This window comes from Cygnus atratus, chromosome 3 (assembly GCF_013377495.2).
Source record: "Cygnus atratus isolate AKBS03 ecotype Queensland, Australia chromosome 3, CAtr_DNAZoo_HiC_assembly, whole genome shotgun sequence".
NCBI classification, from domain to species: Eukaryota; Metazoa; Chordata; class Aves; order Anseriformes; family Anatidae; genus Cygnus; species Cygnus atratus.
The window spans coordinates 64,952,258-64,971,745 of record NC_066364.1 but is presented as its reverse complement, the minus strand read 5'-3'; the positions used below and the strand labels follow the sequence as shown (position 1 = coordinate 64,971,745).

The following is a 19,488-nucleotide window of genomic DNA, read 5'->3' as shown; positions in this document are numbered from 1 at the left end:
GTGAAATCTGACAAAAATTTTTCATGAAGAAAAATTTCTTAAATTAAAAATAAGCTTGCTCGTAGAGTGGATTGAAGAATAATTTAAGTGCTGCCAAGAATCTCGTGGAAAACATCCTCAGCAGGAGATAGCTGGGTAGGGGGTTAGGCTGCAAACTGGAACAGCTGTGAGAACACGATGCATGAGCAGCACAAACAGCAGGACGTGAAGGAGCCCAGAGGCACCAGAAGTTATGCAGGCTCATCTCTGTCTCCTACCACAGCGATGGTTCTGGCTTCTTACACTCCAACTACCTCACGGAGGGGCAGCAACACAGCTCCTGGCAGTCCCCAGGTTCCTCTGCTTTCTGCCTCTGCTTTCCTCCCCACCATGGTGCAGTCTCAGCACCACACCAGGCCCTACCCTGCTCATGCTGCTGGCAAGATGTTCTGCAATGCCCTGGCCAGGGTGAGACCTTCTGCAGAAACCATCCAACTAGAGTGAGGAAAGGAGCAGAAAGTATGTTGAAATGTTTGAAAATTGCTTCTTACAGCAAACCACGAGAAAACATACTCAAAAAATAAGATTTAAGAATGTTCATCAGAATATACTTGAGAAAAAATCCAAGATACAGATTTCAACCTGCAACATTTTTAAAGATTTACGTGTCTGCTGCTGCATAATTTTTTACCTGAGCCTTCACACTTCCCCCCAGATACCAAAACTTGAGCCTCCCAGAGTGCTCATATTTTTGGAATCACTGGTATTTTGGTTCACCAAGAAGTGAAAATAAACTTAAAATTAATATAAAAATAAGCAAACACCAGGCAGAATAGATTAAGAAGTTGTATTGCAAGGTTTTATTTCCTATAATTAACCCTGATAATCCTTGTTGCTACTAGCAAGAGTGGTATATAAATCATGATTATGTTACAGTCAAGTTGATGTATAAAACCTGGAAAGACTTCGAAGAAAAATTTTCAAATAGAGGCTATTTTGAAAAAGAAGAAAAATTAAATAATGACCACTGTTCCAAAATAACGCACGGTATGTTGCTACTAGTATAACCAGTAAGTTGCTAATTCCAGATAGTTAGTTCATTGCAGATTTAGGAAAAGAACGAATTGACGTGAGCTTTGTTTAAATGAAAGTACCTTTGAGAACATACAATGATCACTTTTCTTCTTCCTCCTGTGCCATCAGCTTTTACAAAGGAAAAAAAAGCCTCAGGGGTCTGCAGAATCACAGAACAGTTTGGGTTGGAGGGGATGTTAAAGCCCACCCAGTCCCAACCCCCTGCCATGGGCAGGGACACCTCCCACCAGACCAGGTTGCCCAAAGCCCCATCCAGCCTGGCCTTGAGCACCTCCAGGGATGGGGCATCCACAGCTTCTCTGGGCAACCTGTGCCAGGGCCTCACTGTCCTCTTAGTGATGAATTTCTTCCTGATGTCTAGTCTAAATCTACCCTCTTTTAGTTTGAAGTGGTTACCTCTTGTCTTTCCACTGCACACCCTGGTAGAGTCCCTCCCCATCTTTCTCGTAGGCCCTCTATGTATTAGCAAGCCACAATAAGATCCTTTCAGAACCTTCTCCTCTCCAGGCTAAGCAACCCCAACTCTCTCAGCCTTTCTCCATAGGAGAGGTGCTCCAGCCCTCTGATCATCCTCACAGTCCTTCTCTGGACCCGCTCCAAGAACTCCGTTACTGTCTTGTGCTGTGGGCCCAGAGGTGGATGCAGCACTCCAGGTGGGGCCTCATGAGGGCCGAGCAGACTGGGAGAATCACCTCTCGTGACCTGCTGGCAACTCTTCTTTTGATGCAGCCCACGACCCGGTTGGCTTTTGGGGCTGCAAGCGCCCACTGTTGCTTCACATCAAGCTTTTCATCCACCAGTACTCGCTAGTCCTTCTCCACAGGGCAGAGGTTCTTTCTTCCTATGCATCATCTAGCAACAAATGGCAAGTCTTATCGGTTCATCAGCAGCAGCATCCAGCTGCTCATCTCTGGAGTCCAGTGCACAGCCTAAAATTCTGTTTATACTAACAGCTTTGTCCCAGAGACCTCCTTACTCTTCTGTTATGATCTCTTCCTCCATAAATATGGTTTCATCAGTCTCCGTAGTAACGTAAGAACGGTCCTACAGCTCAGACCAAAGGCCTCTGCAGTCCCAGCTGTCCTTCTCTAAAAGACAGCAGTAATGGCAGTTGTGGAAAGATAAAAGAATAGAACAATAAAAAGACAAGCATATAGTGCTGATTTTCCACTACACCTCCTCAGCTTTCTGCAGGCAGCTTGGGATTTTCTGAGATACAGGCAGCATCCGTGCATACAAGCTTTATGGATTTTTCTTTCCATTAATTTTTCTAATAAATTTTTCAAAGCTTTGCAAGTCTTCAGCAACCACAATGTTTTGTATCAAGTTTTAGTTTGGTTATGTGCTATATGGAAAAAATGCATATTTTATTTGTTTTACCTCTTGATAATTTAACGTACAAGAACCTTTGGTCCTGCACTACAAGAAACAGCAGATTATCATTCCCTCTCTGCCTTCTCTACCCCAGTGAGGACTTTACAAATCTTTACCATGTTCTCCTTTATTTTTTTTCCAGGCAAAGTGTCTTAGTCATTTGTTCTTTATACCACAGACATTGCAAATTTTCAGACATCCTTATCATCTTTCACTGTACCTCTGCTACTTCTCCTTTTTGCAAAAATGCACACTGGTTAAGAGGTAGATACCAGCTTGGATGCACACAAAAAGCAGAATATCGATACTTCCCATTTTTCTTTTTATTTCTTTCCTAATAAAACATTGGGAATTATTTGTTTGGTGCAGAACAAGAAGGAAGAATTTCACTCTGATCTCTAGGGGCCAATAAAATAAAGGGCCAAATAAAATAATAAAAGGGGCCTCAGAGCAAAGGGGCCTCAGAGCAAAGCTTACCAGAAGTTACTTGCCTAACACGAAACAAGGGAGAGTGGGAAGCCACGTTTTACTTTATTCCAAAATGTGAGGACTACAAGCTGGTCCTTCATGAGACTAAAACACGGTTTAATTAAAATGTAGTATCCATAAGGTAGATGATCTGTGAGAGTAGGAGATTCAAAAGACTTTTGCCAGTAACCTGAACCAAGCATCAAAAACGTCCAAATTTTCACCATTCATTAAAGACCTCTGCAGCACTGACATATATTGGCTAGACAGCATACAGAAGTTTTTAAATCAACAGTCTAAACTATGTGTATGTTTTGTGTAAAAACGAACAAACAAATAAGAAAAAGACGCACACAGAAAACATATATAAAAGACACACTATTACCACAGTCCTTTGCATTTCACAATAGTACTGAATCCACTGAAAAATTTAATATAGAGACCTAACGCTCAGGCTGCTTGCACTTGCTTTCTTTCCTTTTACCTGCACGTACTATGGATGAATGAAGACGTTCATCCAAAGCCATATTTCCAATAATGCGAATTATGTTCCTCTGTATTTTTGCAGAATCTTTACGTAGCTGGTATATCCTCTGTAGCAGCTGAAGGCCTCCTTGAGCTTCAATTTTATCACAGTGAGAAGAAACCTGGCATCATACAGCAAATACAACAATAAATAGATGCTCTAAAAAAGGTTCTTTGTGATGCTTTTAATACAGAAAATAGGGAGCTTTTAAGAGCTGATGTCATACACAGTCCTTATTACATAAAAATTCTTATTAATCTAGCATTTATTATGTCATAGTCAAAAAGGGAGTAAATATTTTAATACGTTAAATTACAAGCATGATTTCTACAGATTGACGACCTGAAAGATACTGAGCACCATCACTCTACTCTCCTCCACATCTGTGGGAGACGAGATCACTAACCACTTGGCATGATGAAATTTCACGTAAAGTTCAAGAGTCTGAGCAGAACAATCGTCTGCATTTGTTAAAGCACTAAGTCAACAGGACTTACAGATGTATGCAGGCATATTACAGGGGAACTTTTACAGGCAAATTAGAAATAATAACAGAACTTACAGATAACTTACACACATGATTCATATCAGTCTCAGTTGTCTGAAAGCTCTTACAAATAGATGAGGGGTGGGAGACAAGAAAATAACTCCTTCCCAGTACACAGGAGCCTTAGAAAGGAGTGTTTATAAATGTAGATTTTCAGTTATAGAAATATTACCTTAGAATGTTGCACTAAAGCTTGCAAGCAGAAGAGTTCTACTGTCTCTGAAGGAATTTTACTCAATGTCTCACAATATGGAAGTCCATTTCCCCCAAAACACCATAAGCCTCCCTGAAATGAGAATCAGTAAAAATGATAACACATTCCAAACGGTTACATAAAATAAGCATTTCTAAAGTAAAATGTTAAGTGTGTAATGACCTGTAGAAATTGCTACAGAGTGCTCAGCATATACGCATTTTTTAAATGTACAAATTATACAGCAGCATACCATAAAAATGTCTATTTTTAACTGAAATTATTAAATAGATTTTCAATCAGAAGTCTCCATAGTCTATTAACCTCAAAACATACAATAAAGGGAGAAAAATGTAGGATTTTTATTCATGTTAATGAACGTCATCTTTTAAGATTGTTTGCTTAATGGTAAGAAGAGAGATTCAGACTTCAGCTAGACTTCCATAGCCGCAAAAATTAGAAGAGGAGGAAAATAAGGTCTTCAGCACTTAGCATAGTCTCAGAAGCCCAGTCTGTCTCAATCATATGGCAGGAAGGCCAGAATAACTTTGAGAAAGAACAATTTTAAGGAAAGGTTGGATGTGGTACTTAGGGACATGGTTTAGTGGATAATGTTAGTGGTAGGGGAACAGTTTGACCAGATGATCTTGGAGGTCTTTTCCAACTTTAATGATTCTATGATTTTTTAGGACTGTGTGATTATGCAAAATATTTCCAAGTGTGGCCTTACCAGAGATCTTTTTGTAGCAAGAGCCCTTGCTGTGTAAACAATAATAGAATCTCAGTGTAAAGATATTACATATTGTTTGTGTCATAGGAAATAAAGAGTTCTTGCATTCTGAAATCTCTAAATAAAACCTGTTAGGCGTCGTTATTACAATATGACAGTCATTTTTATTATTACATCTTTCAAAAATAATAGTCACTTGTTACAAAAATCACAACTTCCTTACTTGGGTGCTGGCAACAGTAACCTGTTACAGGAAGGCACTTCCATGTGACAGATACAACAGTTTACTACCACTGGCGTGCAAATAATTTATTAGTTTGCTAGTAAGACTTTAAAATGTTGAATCTTCTTAGCAGTAAAAGAACAAACAATGGTAAGATGAAATGTGAAAAATCACTTTATGAATACTGCAAGGGGAAGGAAGTATTCTGGATAAAGTGCTGAAATACCTGCTTTATGGGAAGGCTTGTAGATTATCTCATTAGACCAACTAGTGCAGTTGGGAAAAATAAACAAGCTTTCAAACACACAGACTGTACAAAGGAGAGATTTTACTAAGTTGTAACGTCACAATGTCTCTGTATTTCTCTTCCTCTTATAATGCTCAAAAATATGGAAATCAGTTTGTATCTTTGAGCTCTGCAGGAACAAGAAACCAAATAGTTCTGTTCTGCAGATGGAAACTCACCCTTTGTGCAGCAAGAGTCTGACTACTTTCACGTAAAGCAAGAGATGTAAAGTACTGGACACATGGATCAAGACCAGTCTGAGGCAATGACACTAACAACAAACGAAGCTGATCTTCTATGAGATAATCCTGTGAAAAATAAAACAAAATAATTGTTAATTCTGTCCAAAGCATGAAACAAAACATGACACAAAAGAACAGAAAGATCTTAAATAATTCAAGCAGCTAAATTAATAAGGACTGGATTTCAGTGCTCTGCAACTTGGGTTTAATAGTTATACTCCTGTAAAAACTTTGAAGACTGATAATTCTAAAACCACACGATTGATGAAAAGTAAGATGTAAGCTTCATACTTTGGTGGCCTTTTTCTAGTAATTGTGGAAAGGAAAAAGAAAGAATGGGATGCTCTTGGCGCAAGAAGCTTAAAAGTTCACCCATACCTACACAGCAATTTTGATGCTGCTGTATTAAAATGACCGTGTAGATTACTAGTCAAAACTACAGGCACTATTACTTTTTTATCTTCAAAATACTCACACAGGTGCTCATTTAGTAATCCATGGTAGGTGACAGGAGAACAGATTCAACAAAGTAATTTTATTTGCACACAGACATAGAACTTCTAGTTATTCTAATTCTTGCTACAAACAGAGATGGAGATCTGTCTGACGTGCAGAGCAACACGTGCTGCCACAATGATTTCCTTCAACTTCCTAAGTAACAGCTTGGTAACTGTAACTCCAATCACCCAGCAATCATACTGCTGTAAAAATAAAGCATATACACAACCATATACTAGTATAACCTAGTACATCAGAACTGATAGGTACAGATTCACCATTATGTAATGCTACAAAAATAATAAGCTGAAAAGAAAAAAGTCACTACCAATCAAAGCTGATTTTCAGAGTTTTATTGCCTAAGATGTACAGGTATTCTATGACAGTAACTTTTGCCAGCATTTGTTCTATTAGCATTGCAGAAGACTTCTTATCGTAGGCTTTGTGTGCCAATTCTGTGTATTTAAGAAGCTGACCTGATGCCAGGATTGCTCAAAACATCATATATACATACTTAGTGATTTACATAAAACCAAAGCAAGGTCAAATCTATCCAATAGATTGGTAGCCAAAAGCTGGGAAAAAAAGACGTGGGCCTATAGCATGCCTAGATATAAAGAAAACAAGTCAGGTAGACATTACTGTACGTAAAAAGGATGGAGAAGACCCATATCTCCAACTCAGAATCTCTGAAAGCATTCAGGAATTTAAGACAGGTAACTTAAAGCTATTCTAGACGTTACAAATTTGCTTAACTGATTAATCTGAGTCACTGTATCAAGGTACAAAGCATTTCTGCAGCTAAAAATCACACCAACTGAATTTTCTGTTGGAATACTATTCAGTTAGATCTAACAAGTACTGTGATAAGTCAGTTAAAGCTTACTTCATAGTAATAACAGCAAAGCTCATCTCCAAGCACTTTCTGTGATTTCTAAATGCAAAAATAAGTAGGTTAAGATATCAAAAGGAGACAGAAGTGGTTTTGGTGAAAAGCAGGTGTTACTAAATTAGTAACTCAACATGTTGGAAGAATTTTTCCAGGCAGCAAATTTGCCTTGCATCCGCACTTGGCAGTCATATGGTACACTCAAAACGGTTTCCATACCTACATAGCCAGGGTTACAGCTGTGTGCCAGAGCACTATTCAGAGCACAGTGTGGATGCAAGGTCCTCCAGGAGTGCTCTCTGCATGTAGGTTTCTGTCAGAATCAACAAGGCAATCTAGGATGACTTAATATAAGGCTGCTTTGCATTGCCTGTCAGGTACGGACAGGCAGCGCATGCATCAGACTTGTGACTGGAACAAGCTTCATTGCTGCTGAACATGTAATTCGGACATACGGTCAAAGAACAATAATTGATTAAACCTCCACTCCTAGCTTGTTGCATCACGCCATTCCCTAATACAGATACACTCCAGAGGTGTACCACTATATTCTAGTTTTGTAATTTGGTCCTCATTTCAGTACTAATTTTCTCCTCCAGAAAAACTCCACTCAGTATGGTCACAAACAATGGAAGTCCTAAAAACAAAAAAGTAAGCAGAAATCAACTAATACCTACTTTTCATTTACTTACATTCTTCATTTTTGGCAGCGATGGTGGAGGCAGGAAAAAGCGAAGGTCGACATCTTTGGATCGAGCCAAACCTATAGCAGTCCTCTGATCACAGGCTTGAGCAACTGTACCATATTGATAATCTGTAGTACAAAAACTTCAGCGTTAGGGTTAAAACTGACTGTAAATATCTCCTTTGGTTTTAAATGTGGTTTCTGATCAGTCATGAATTCCAAAAGGTGAAACAGCACTTGTTAGACCAGCACTATGCTGAAACGAAATATACCTGAGCACTAATTGTTCATGATACACCAGTTTGACAAAGATCCTCAGATGTAAGTACAAAACATGCAAAAGCAAATGTTCAGTACTGCCACTGTGAAAAAAATGCAAGGACTACAAATCCAAGCTTAAAATCCCAGACTTGAGTTAAAACTTGAAAGGTTTTTTTTTTTCCCGTGCATACAGTATTAAAAATCTGAGTCTTAAATTCAAATGCTGCCAAGACATAGGCATATAACTTTAAACAATATAAAAAGCTGTGTTTCAACACAATTGTTAAAATAAAAAAAATAGGGCAACCTCAGAAAATGCAAGATATTATCACAGTGCAGTTTTAAGTAGCCCTCACTTACTGAAGATATAGGACAAATTTTCAGTCATCCTGCTGAGGGGAAACGACGTAACCAGTAACTAGTGTTCCTTTCCAAACCCTACCTATTTTACAGCTGGAGAAATTGAAAGATACAGACTGACATTAAGTGGCAAACTGAAGGAAAATATAATATTTAAGTGGATTGACACTTGAAAAAAAAAAAAAGCACATACTTTCAGTCTCAATCTCCACTGGAATAGGTTTTGGAATATCAGATAAAAAAAAGCCATTTTCTTCATGAGGTAGTTGACAAAAACGATTTTGGTTTGTAACAGATCCAAATTCTAGAGCAATGAACGCTACAGAGAAAAGAATATACCAAAGGGCAATTAGATTCCTGTGTACTGGCCACCTTGGGCATTGAATGATACGGGAGACCTTCAGAGAAAGGATTCTGAGATAAATCTGCTAACAGGTAAGTCTTCTCCCATAAACACAAGACAATCGTACAAAATGAGTACCTCCTAGCTTTCAAATATTTTCAAACAGAGCTTTTTGATGTACAGTTTGGGGTAATTAATCAGAATTGAAAGAGACAGTCTGGAACAACATAAATCCCATTTTGTGGCATTGCACAGCAAGAGTGACAGGTCCTCAACCAAATGGATTACCAGAACAATCAGAGTCAAGATTACAGAATCATCTAGTTTATCCAGACTAGGGATGGTGTGGGGAGAAGGACACACACGCATAACCTCTACTTGGGGTTTCCAGGATATTTGCTGCTGAGACACAGCAAGAACACAGAGACTTAAGGATCTTAAATTCTACACCAGGCTTTAGAGGGTGGTTTACATGACAGGAAAGTGGGTAACAATGGGGAAAAGACCACAAAAGAAAGGCAGATTTCCCTATTTAATGGTAAGTTATGATATATAATGGAATTGATAATATCAAAACATTAAAATTCTGTGGAATATGCTTGTGAAGAGTTAGGAATCCTTAGAACTTCTTCCTACTGAAGCGACAAAAATAACCAGGATAGAAAAGAGCTTACAAATAATGCTTGCACATACAAGTCCTCTACCTCTAGTTTGTCATTACTACCTTGCTATGATGGCCTGTCAGCTCCTACCCAATTTTTATTAACTGAAGAACAGCCTTAAAACCCTTTGCTACAGAGCCTTGTAATGATCTCTGCCAGAATTAGCGGCCTAGTTAGCAGTCCCAATAGAAAGACCAAGGAAATAATGAACCTCAACTGCTCTCCAACACCAAGGCAACGTCATTCTAACCGGTGGTTGCAACTCACTGGTGGGGAAGCAGAGAGAGGCCTGCACTGCAGACGCACACTCTGTATGAGGGTATTAGGAAAAAAACCATGCTTGATCTGTAAATAAAAACACATTCTAGACCAAATTACAGAGCGCATTACACTCCTCGCAGCTCCTAGGCTTTTTTGGTGTTGGCAGAGGATTTGCAGCAGCTAACTGAGACTTGCTGCATTTCTGAGCTGAGTTAAGCTACATCAGCAGACATTACCATGCCAGTGAGCGTTCTTTGCCAGATCCTGTACAGCCTGTAGTCGCACCTCTTTGTTTTCTGACTGAGTCCTTTTCAAGAGGAGCCATAAGGCACATTCATGATCTTCTCCATCAAACGTACTGAAGTGTTCTTTACCGGAAAACAAATAAAAACCAAATTATTATTATTAAAGAGCATTTTAACAGTCACATTTCTATTCCTTGAATAAAAACATTTGTTCCTTCCAATATTTCAATATTAGCTGTTAACAATAATTTGGAGTATATTATTTTAACATTAAAGTGGTACAATAACAATGACAATGATATTAGTAAAATGCTGATCCTTAATTTATAATTGGATGTTTTTAATTCAGTTTAATGTCACTAACTTGGAATTCTGTATATCTGCTACATACACGTACTGGCTGGCACTTACCAATCAGATTTATCAGCTTCCAGAAAGAGCTGAAAATGGTTAGCAACTTTGAAGCTCTGACCTTGAACAATTAATTACATAGCACTGTACTAGAGGTACTTATTGTTATAACCATTTAACAGATGGTTAAATGAGACTAGATAGTATGCCTGATGAGCAGTTTTTTAATTAGAATGAATTTCTTATTTTAAATTACTCTAAAAAGCATGCCTTTATAAAAAGACCATGCTGCTTTAAGTTAATGTTGGCAATTCTGATGAAAGAATAACATACTTTTCTAAAATGAAATTTTAGTGATTATTTCAACTCCAAAACACCTTTCATAGAATCACAGAATGGTTTGGGTTGGAAGGGACCTTAAAGAACACCCAGTTCCAACCCCCTGCCATGGGCAGGGACACCTCCCACCAGACCAGGTTGCCCAAGGCCCCATCCAGCCTGGCCTTGAACACCTCCAGGGATGGGGCATCCACAGCTTCTCTGGGCAGCCTGTGCCAGGGCCTCACCACCCTTACAATAAAGAATTTCTTCCTAACACCTAATCTTAATCTACTGTCTTTCAGTTAAAAACTGTTACCCTTTGTTCTATCACTACACTCCCTGAAAAAAAAAATCCTTTGGAATATGACATTTGGGTATCAAATATTAACTTGGCATCATAAGCTTCAAATCTCTTCTGAAACAGAAAAATAATCTCAAATTTCTTCAACAAATCTCTCCTTAACCATCATTTTTACTTCCTTAAGGAAAAAGAATGGTTTCAATATGTATAAAATCAATATTCTGTATTAATACAGGAAGTTATATTAAAAGCTATTAAATAGTATTTCCACTGTTTCAAACACAATAGAAAATGTTAAGTTCTTAAGAAAAAATATTTTACCTTCTAAAAGGCTTACGTTTTACTATTCAAAATCAATATTCATGGATAAAGCTGTGCCTTTAATACCTACCATTATAAGGCCTCCAGAAAAGTTTAGCTTCTGTTTCTAGAATTTTCCTCACTGCTTTATGGATTTCTTTTCTGGCATGGTATGTGATCCCTAAAAGAGTATTTTCAGGTTACTTGAAGTTTGAAAGACAGCTATCTCACATTATTTCTTTTATTCTATTCTATTATTCTATTCTATTATTCTATTCTATTATTCTATTCTATTATTCTATTCTATTATTCTATTCTATTATTCTATTCTATTATTCTATTATTCTTATATATATATATATATACATACACACATACACACACACGTAGCTATAAAGTACATTATATATGTAAGTGCATATAGGACTATATTAAAAAAACAGGTAGCAGCTTAAAATAAATTAGGTGACATTGTGGAGGATATTATTTTCGTGGAAATATTATTTTTGTAACAGATCTCAAGAAATATATCTTCCTTGATATAAGGGTGAATTCCAGAAATATTCTATTCTCTTAAAATTTTATTTTTAGATTCCAAACAATTATGTATCTTACCTTGATATTCACTTGGATTTAGAGAAGATGGTCGTATATATACATGGGATTTAAGTTTTTCTTGATGTATAGCTTGAGTATCGATTTGGAGTAATTTCTTTAAGGACAGAACTTCATATGTAATGAATACAAAACCTCTTTAAATAAAAGAGAACTGTACATGAATATTATTTACAAAATAAAAACCACGGCAAAAATGTTAACAATCATTTTAGTATAAATCATTCTTTGTAAACACCAGATTTTACCAAATACATGAGTCTACAAATTATTTCAACTCAGCACAGTATAGAAAAATAAATAAATAAATAAAATAAATAATTACCAGAGAATATGCTTCAAAACTATATTCTATCATGCCTAGAGGTCCCATAATAGTCACATTTTTGAAAGTAACATGCATTAAAATTTTAACTGTATACATAAGTCACATATAAACTTGTTAGTTACAACTTACCCTAGTACAAGTGATCCAGTTACCTTTGCAACTTTTCCTTGAAAAATGAAAAAAATCACATCAAAGTCATGTGCATCATCCCAATAAAAACTTGGCATTTGATTACCAAACAGTAAGAATTTCAGCAATTAAGAGTAAGCTTTATAATGTTTTTCTATTTCTCCATGGCTTTCAGGAAATCCCTACCAAAATTTACCAATAATTAAAACATTATTCAATTAGAATTTCTTGCTCTCCTAAACCAGGCTATAAAACGTGTCTCATCAGTGTTATTTACTTTGATTATTGATTTTGATTCATAGCCTAGCTGCTGGAATTAACAGTAAAAATTCTATCTATATCACTAGCATTCACTTGAGACTCCATGTTATTTTAAGTTCACTTTTCCTTACATTACTTGGGTGTTTCTTCACTGTATGTGAAAAGTCCTGCAGAATCACCCTAAGAAAATACATATTTCAAATAATTCCATTGAAACTAATTTATAAAGGAAAGAGTTGAATGAACACATGCCCCTTGCAGCAGTTTCCCTTTTAAATCGCAAGATTCCTGTCAGATTTGAAGTATTTGTGCTGGACAGAGTTCAGCTGATTATCTGGATGTAAGGATCTCAATCCAAAACAACTCTATTAATAACAGTAGCCGCAAACCCAACAGAACATATCTCACCTATCATGAAAAATTGATTTTCTTCAGCAAGAACTGGGTGGTTTGCCCCATACCCGCTGTCACCAGGTTCTGCCTTTGCAAGGCTTTAAGAACTTTGCCATGCAGACAAGAGGCAGATACATGCTGAAGAAATAACTGGCGGAGAAGGTTGAAGAGAGAGAAAATAAATAAATGCAACGCTTCCTGTCAAGCAGAAGTGGAAATATCCTACCTTTTAGTGCTGGAAAATAAACTTTAGAATTGTATGAATTCTCATTCTCTACAGAAGGTACCAAAGAAAGCAGAAACTTAGCAGGAAAGACTGGAGAACTAAAATCAGTAAATATGGAGAAAGAAACAAAAGAAATTTAAATGTTTATTCAAGTGTTGCCCCGTGACTAACAGTTTATAGATACAATGGTTTCATTGCACGATAGGTTAAAAAAAGAAATAAGAAAAAAAAAAAAGGATGAAAAATTGAGTTTAAAATAATTTAATGAGACTGTATTTTGGGGAAACTCTCATCATCCAGGTAACCTACTGGTATCATTATTGCTATGCAAAGCGAGGTCAGAAGCAGACATCCAGTTCAGGCAAGCAAAAGCTTCTGATCATAAATTATGCAGAGATTTAGATCTTTTTGTAGCATTTAATTATGCGTAGCGTTATACCAATACAGATTTCTTCCCTTTTTATTAACAAATAACTCTGAACGATACTTACGAAACTGTACTTACTTATATCATTCCAGGGTAAGGTTTTTTGGGTCGGTGGACCAGAGGTTCTTATCTGCCTACAGCAAAATATACAGTAAGCAGCCACTGACATTCTGTTAAAAATAATAATAATAAAAAAAAAGTAATTATTGATTTGAGAATTACAACAGAAAACCTGTAGTAGTTCCCCCCCGTCTTTTTACAGCAAAGGTCACAACAATAAAGGTCGTAATAAACAGCAAAGGTCATAAACCAGATTTATGTCATTTTGTTCCACATAAACCGCTCTAATTAAACTAGTCTATAAACTCCTGAATTTAATAGGCTGCACTTCAATTACAGTAGAAGTCTACAGCAGTGTTTCATGCAATTATATGTTACTGTTGATATTAGTAAGTATGCTTCCCCAATTAACTTCTGTTTTCCTACTTCTTAGTAACTCTCCCTTAAATACCAGATATGGTCACATCTCCATGAAGACAGTACTCAGTATGACACACATTTTAATACAGCTCAGTAACAGACTGGTTTTAAAGGCCTGATTTAATTGATTCTGTCTTAACACATCTATTATTTTGATTTACTAGGCTCCAAAAACATAGTTTTGTCATTAAAAGGCAAATCAGACTAACATTTACATGTTTCTTCTGCTGACAAAATACACTTCAAGAAGACAAAATCTCTATAGCTAATAGAGGCTTCATTTTAACCTCTATACAAGGAGCTCCTATGAAAGCATAGCTGTGAAGCATTAAGAAACAAGGCAATTTAAGCCTTTACATTTTATCTATAGCAGAAAAACTTACCTAAAGTTACGAAAATATCCAAATTTGCTTTGGCTACCGACAACAATAATCAAAGTCCGTATGTTACTTCTACTAAAGACTTCATCTGAATTCTTAATAGTCTGAATGAATTTTCAGTGCAAGAAGTGCTCTGAAATCCACCAAGAATATTAAACATTTATAATAATCGCAAAACACACAAAAATCTATTGCTGTATGTGCTGCAGAAGAAACATGAAATTTTTACGGTAGGTGAAATTTTAGTGTTTGCATTGACACACTTATGCTGATTGTGAAATATTAAGTGAATCTGTTCAGATTTAAATCACACCACTATTGATATTTAGCATATTTAGCAAATGTTTACGTTGAAAATATAGATGTCCTTATATCAAATATAGTCTGTATTGCCACAATGACAATTAACTGAAAATGACAAAGTATCACGTGTGTAAATATTGGTCAGTAAGTCTGATCTCGGAACACGGGAGCCCCTGATGCTTTCATTGAATTTAAGGTAGTCTCTAAAAGAGGAATAAATAAACTAACTTATGATTGCTTTTAAGGACAGTGCCCAATTCCTTGAAACAGGGGGACTTCTTTGTTTCCTTCTATTAATACCTAGAGTCATTAAGGTTGGAAAAGACCTCCAAGATCCATCCGGTCCAACCATCCCCTTACTACCAATGTCACCCACTAAACCATGTCCCTGAGCACCACGTCCAACCTTTCCTTAAACACCCCCAGGGGCGGTAACGCCGCCACCTCCCTGGGCAACCCGTCCCAACGCCTGACCGCTCTTTCTGAGAAGAAATGTCTCCTCATTTCCAACCTGAACCTCCCCTGAGGCAACCCGAAGCCACTCTCCACACGCCCCCCAACCCCGCGCCCCCTCCCCCCCTCCCCCCCTCCCCCGCTACCTTCCGCCTCCTCCCGCCGCCGGCCCCGCCGCTCCCCTCGCGCTCCGCCGTGACGCCAGCGCGCCGCGGGCCGCCCGCCCAGTGAGAGCCCGAGGAGGGCGGAGGAGGGAGGGGCGAGGGCCGGCGCCTGCGCTGTGCGCGCGCGGCCGGAGCGGCGGGGACGTGCGTGCGGGTGCGTGCGGCGCGGGGGCGGGGGCGCGCGCGGCGGGAGCGAGCGGGGGCCTGGGGTCGCGCCCCCCACCCCCACCCCCTCACGCCAGGCGGGGCGGGCTCCGAGGCCCCAGGCCCCGGCGGTGCCGGGTGCGCCCGCGGCTCCGTTCTCCTTCCTCCTCCTTCCTTCTCCCTGCAGGCCTCCCCTGCCTGCGTCTGTCCAGCCCGTGCCTCCCGGGAGCCGTGCGAGAGCCGCGAGGATGGTGAACGTGCTGAAGGGCGTGCTCATCGAGTGGTGAGTGGCGCCCTGCCCCTGCTGCGGGCGCTCCGGGATTTTCTTGCTAGGGCCTTGTTATTTTCCACTTATCCACTTATTTTCCACTGCTGTTTTTCCACCGTCACATGTTCCTCTTGTTCCTTGCAAGTAGTGTTCGTTGGTTTGGTTCCTGGGCCACGTGTCCCTTTAGTGATTCTAGAGGGAAAATAGATCATTTTCCATCCTTTCTTTTCATGGGTTCCAGCCCAAATTCCATGCAAGGCTGATGTGTGGCTCTGTAGATCATGCTCTAAAAGGAGTACGCTTGTAGCTTGTACAAATAAGCTATTGATAAACACACAACACATCTATTTACATGCAGGCTAGACTAAGGATCTGATAATTGCTTACCTCCACATTAAAGGAACCATCAGTCAAGGTTTGTGGAGGCATTACAAATCATTACATGACATAATATATCTGCTGTACACTTAAATTGTAAACACGTTTACAGGCTATAACTGCAAAAGGGCAGAAGCAACCGTGTGCTTGCTGTCTTAACTTCCAGGCTGACTGGACGTGGGCCAGCTCACATCTGGATATCTAATGGCTGTGTGTGAGCAGCTCAGGGCCTGAATTCTGCCATAATAAAAAGCTTATCTGCTCAAATTTGTCCCCACTGTAGTATGGTGACAAACCTGAACACAAGAAAGCGTCTATGTGACTATGTAGGTGCTTCGGTGACTATGTAAAGGTGCCCAAAGCAGAACTGTTGACTGACAAAGCAAGAAGTTCTGATATCTCAGGCAGTTAGCACAATGTTGTGTTTTGCACCTTATTTGTTTTTCACATACTGAAAGATCTGTGTTCTTGTACAGCCTTGTGGCCACTTTCCTGTTAGTGTTAGAATGGAACTTAATCATCCTCCCTGGAAGGGAAAGGAATCTTCTATGTGATAACAAATCTGCGCTGTTTGTTATGCCATCAGACAGTTTTGACAGCCCCTTGGGAAACTAATCTTTGTGTTGGATGTTTCTTGTTTTCTCCCTGCCATTGCATAAGGGTGGCCAATGACTGGGCACGAAGTTCCGTCCTAGAAGAAAATGCAAGATTCTTGCTGTCCCCTTGTTTACGCTTCAAATACAAGTTTTTTACAATCCAAATTTTTGAGGATGTTCAAGATAACAAGCAGGCAGAGAGTGGGGAAAAAATAGATGCTTCTGAATGTTTAAATCACACAAACAAAACAGTGAAATGCTGATACTGCAGGTCTTTTTTTTTTATATTATTCCACTATATAGCTAAGCTGTTCTTGGGACAAAATAGCAGGGGTTATAATCTCCAAATACTGAACAAGATCAGCGTTTCTGCTGGCACTGATTACAGCTCTGTACGTTGATTGTGTGAAAACCAGTCTGTGCATATTGCCTAACATCATACAGGCTGGTCATACCAACTAGGACAAGTACCATCTAGTACTACTAGCACCTTGGGAAGATACAGCTGAATGAATCAAGCAAAAAGAAACCTCCCTGCACCCATCAAAAAGGGGGCGTGGAAGAAGCATGGGAACCACATAATTCTATTATCTGATTTGTCTCAAATCTTTTGTGTAATCTTTTACTTCTCTTCTTACATGCCAGAACACATAAGGAGTAACTTTGCTAAAGAAGATAGAGATTACAGACTTGCCGATTCTCCTTGCCTCAAAATTATTTTGTACTTTACAGACTCATCTTGTTCTAATCATACTTGTACAAGTTTGAAGCTAATATTAAAGATTGGTTTTTTGAGTTGCCGGTGGCCGAGCATGGAGAGGGGTTTGGTTTCATAGTGTATGCCTTTATTGTCATATATATCTTTTAGGTAAGGGGATGTTGGTCCTTACACTGCATTTAAAAGAGACAATTGACCAAGGAATTCTTTTGAGGTGGTGTTGCCAATTACTACTTTGTCAAAACAACCACATTCATAATTTTAAAGTGTTCTGAGCTACCCAGCTGCAATTTCCTGCACATATTCATACACCAGTTATTGCAACCCAGTACTGAGTGTTACCAAAACCCATGCTTTTCCTGTTTTGTTTTAAAAAAGATATTGGCAGAATAATATTATATCTGAATTCGTCAAAATTTCAGAGGATCAAAGCTTATATTTTGAAGTTATTTTTTCTTTATCTAGCTCCTCAGTATAATGCAGGCACCTCAGTTATGTAATTTGCATACTTCTGAAATGTTCTCTTCTATACACTTAAATTTAACTTCCAAGGTGATATCATGACAAAGAAGGGACTGTTCAGTTGGTGTGGTAAATGTACAGTTCATATATGACCACTTGCCTTCTGTGCTATTCTACTTCAAGATGTTTGTTCTACTGGGTCTCAGTTACACTTAAACAAAAATATGGTTCAAAGTGCTATTTCTGAAAACAGAAATGTAAGTTTAAACTCGCCTTGTTAAGGTGAGGCTTTTTTTTTAAGCTACATTTGTAATAGCAGTGTAGTGGCACTTCTCTTCCAATCAAGCAGCCCATTCTTTTTAGACGTGGTTATAAATTATGTTTTTATCTCTACAGTAACCAGAACAATTTTTTATTTCCAGAGTAAAAAACGTTTTCAAAAGCTTCATAATCTTTCTTAAGATTGTAAGCAGCTCTCGACGTTAGTATTATTTCCCAAACAACTTTGGGAGTGTCTTAAAAGGGTGTGGGTTTTGGTTTGTTTTTAGCTTTATCTTATTACAATGAGGTGCAATCTGATGTGTGTTTGTCTCTACAGCGACCCAGCAATGAAGCAGTTTCTGCTCTACTTGGATGAGTCAAATGCGCTGGGAAAGAAGTTCATCATACAAGACCTGGATGAAACTCATGTCTTTGTTTTAGCCGAGTTGGTTAACTTCCTCCAGGAGAGAGTGGGCGAGCTAATGGACCAGAACTCTTTTCCTATTACTCAGAAGTAAAAAGGCTAGAGAAATGAGATTACTGCCAGTTTGGGAATAGTGAATTTCAATAACTTGGGTTGTTACTGTTTTAATAGATAAATCGTGGTTAGTAAGTTCTACATGAAAGTGGCTATTCTAGAAAATTGATAATTTTCAAAATATTCTTGAATTTTGTTTCTCACTTTGAAAGATTATGGTATCGTTATTAAAATCCATAAAATGATATACTTGAGGTCTTGCATAGAGTGTTTTTTTGATGCATGCTTTCTGTTTTTCCTTTAGGATTATCTTGTTAAATGGTATGACCCAAAAACTAGAGTGGTGTTTCAGTTTTGGAATGCTATATGAACTTTCCTGACATGTTATATTCCTGTGGAATTGATTAAATCTGGTTATAGTGTGACTGATAGAATGTAAAGAATGTCTGTTAAAGTATCTGTGCTTGATGGAACATCCCTGTAAGTTGAAGGTACGGTCAGAAGAAATCGGATATTGTTTTAACTTCATGAGTTTTATACATCAAATTTTTTTGTCAAACATTTTACAGATACCCCATAATAATTGTCTAGTTTTACTAAGGCTATGGCTTCTGTGTTCTGGGTTTGGGGAGTGTGGTGGGAATTTGGTGGGAATTTAGGGTTTTGTCAGGTAGAGGCAAAATCTGTTACCCTGCATCATAACATGAGTTGTAAACTGCTTAGTTCCATCAACAATAGCAAGTTAAAAGGGGAACATAAATTGGAGACCAATCCTTTAGATGTCACTGCTTGTATTTTTTTTTACTGAAGCTACTACCTAATCACAAGAAGCTATGTGAACAGGAAGGGGAAAATAAAGAATTGGTTGCTCTATTTACAAAAAA

At 38.3% G+C, this 19,488-nt stretch overlaps 2 protein-coding genes across 2 annotated transcripts in view; one reads left to right on the top strand and one right to left on the bottom strand.

The window, feature by feature from the left end:
* Window positions 1–15,382, bottom strand: part of SERAC1 (serine active site containing 1) — a 26,386-nt gene extending 11,004 nt beyond the window's left edge. The window contains exons 1-10 of the mRNA XM_035538611.2: window positions 15,282–15,382; window positions 13,598–13,689; window positions 12,213–12,249; window positions 11,756–11,892; window positions 11,232–11,321; window positions 9,859–9,990; window positions 7,743–7,864; window positions 5,601–5,729; window positions 4,162–4,275; window positions 3,401–3,563 (exon numbers count right to left, since the gene is read on the bottom strand). Coding sequence (XP_035394504.1) covers window positions 3,401–3,563; window positions 4,162–4,275; window positions 5,601–5,729; window positions 7,743–7,864; window positions 9,859–9,990; window positions 11,232–11,321; window positions 11,756–11,892; window positions 12,213–12,249; window positions 13,598–13,688 — 1,015 coding nt within the window. The 5' untranslated portion in view covers window position 13,689; window positions 15,282–15,382. The remainder of the gene's footprint in view (window positions 1–3,400; window positions 3,564–4,161; window positions 4,276–5,600; window positions 5,730–7,742; window positions 7,865–9,858; window positions 9,991–11,231; window positions 11,322–11,755; window positions 11,893–12,212; window positions 12,250–13,597; window positions 13,690–15,281) is intronic.
* Window positions 15,364–19,488, top strand: GTF2H5 (general transcription factor IIH subunit 5). The gene is made up of 3 exons (XM_035538615.2): window positions 15,364–15,453; window positions 15,631–15,726; window positions 18,464–19,488. The coding sequence occupies exons 2-3, from the start codon at window positions 15,692–15,694 to the stop codon at window positions 18,642–18,644; spliced, it is 216 nt and encodes a 71-aa protein (XP_035394508.1). The 5' UTR covers window positions 15,364–15,453; window positions 15,631–15,691; the 3' UTR covers window positions 18,645–19,488.

What these genes read in the sequence shown, in the direction of transcription:
- GTF2H5 (XM_035538615.2), top strand. Translation starts at nt 15,692, where the DNA reads ATGGTGAACGTGCTGAAGGGCGTGCTCATCGAGTG. An exon ending in AAGGGCGTGCTCATCGAGTG is followed by an intron (nt 15,727 to 18,463) that starts GTGAGTGGCGCC and finishes TTGTCTCTACAG; the next exon opens with CGACCCAGCAATGAAGCAGT.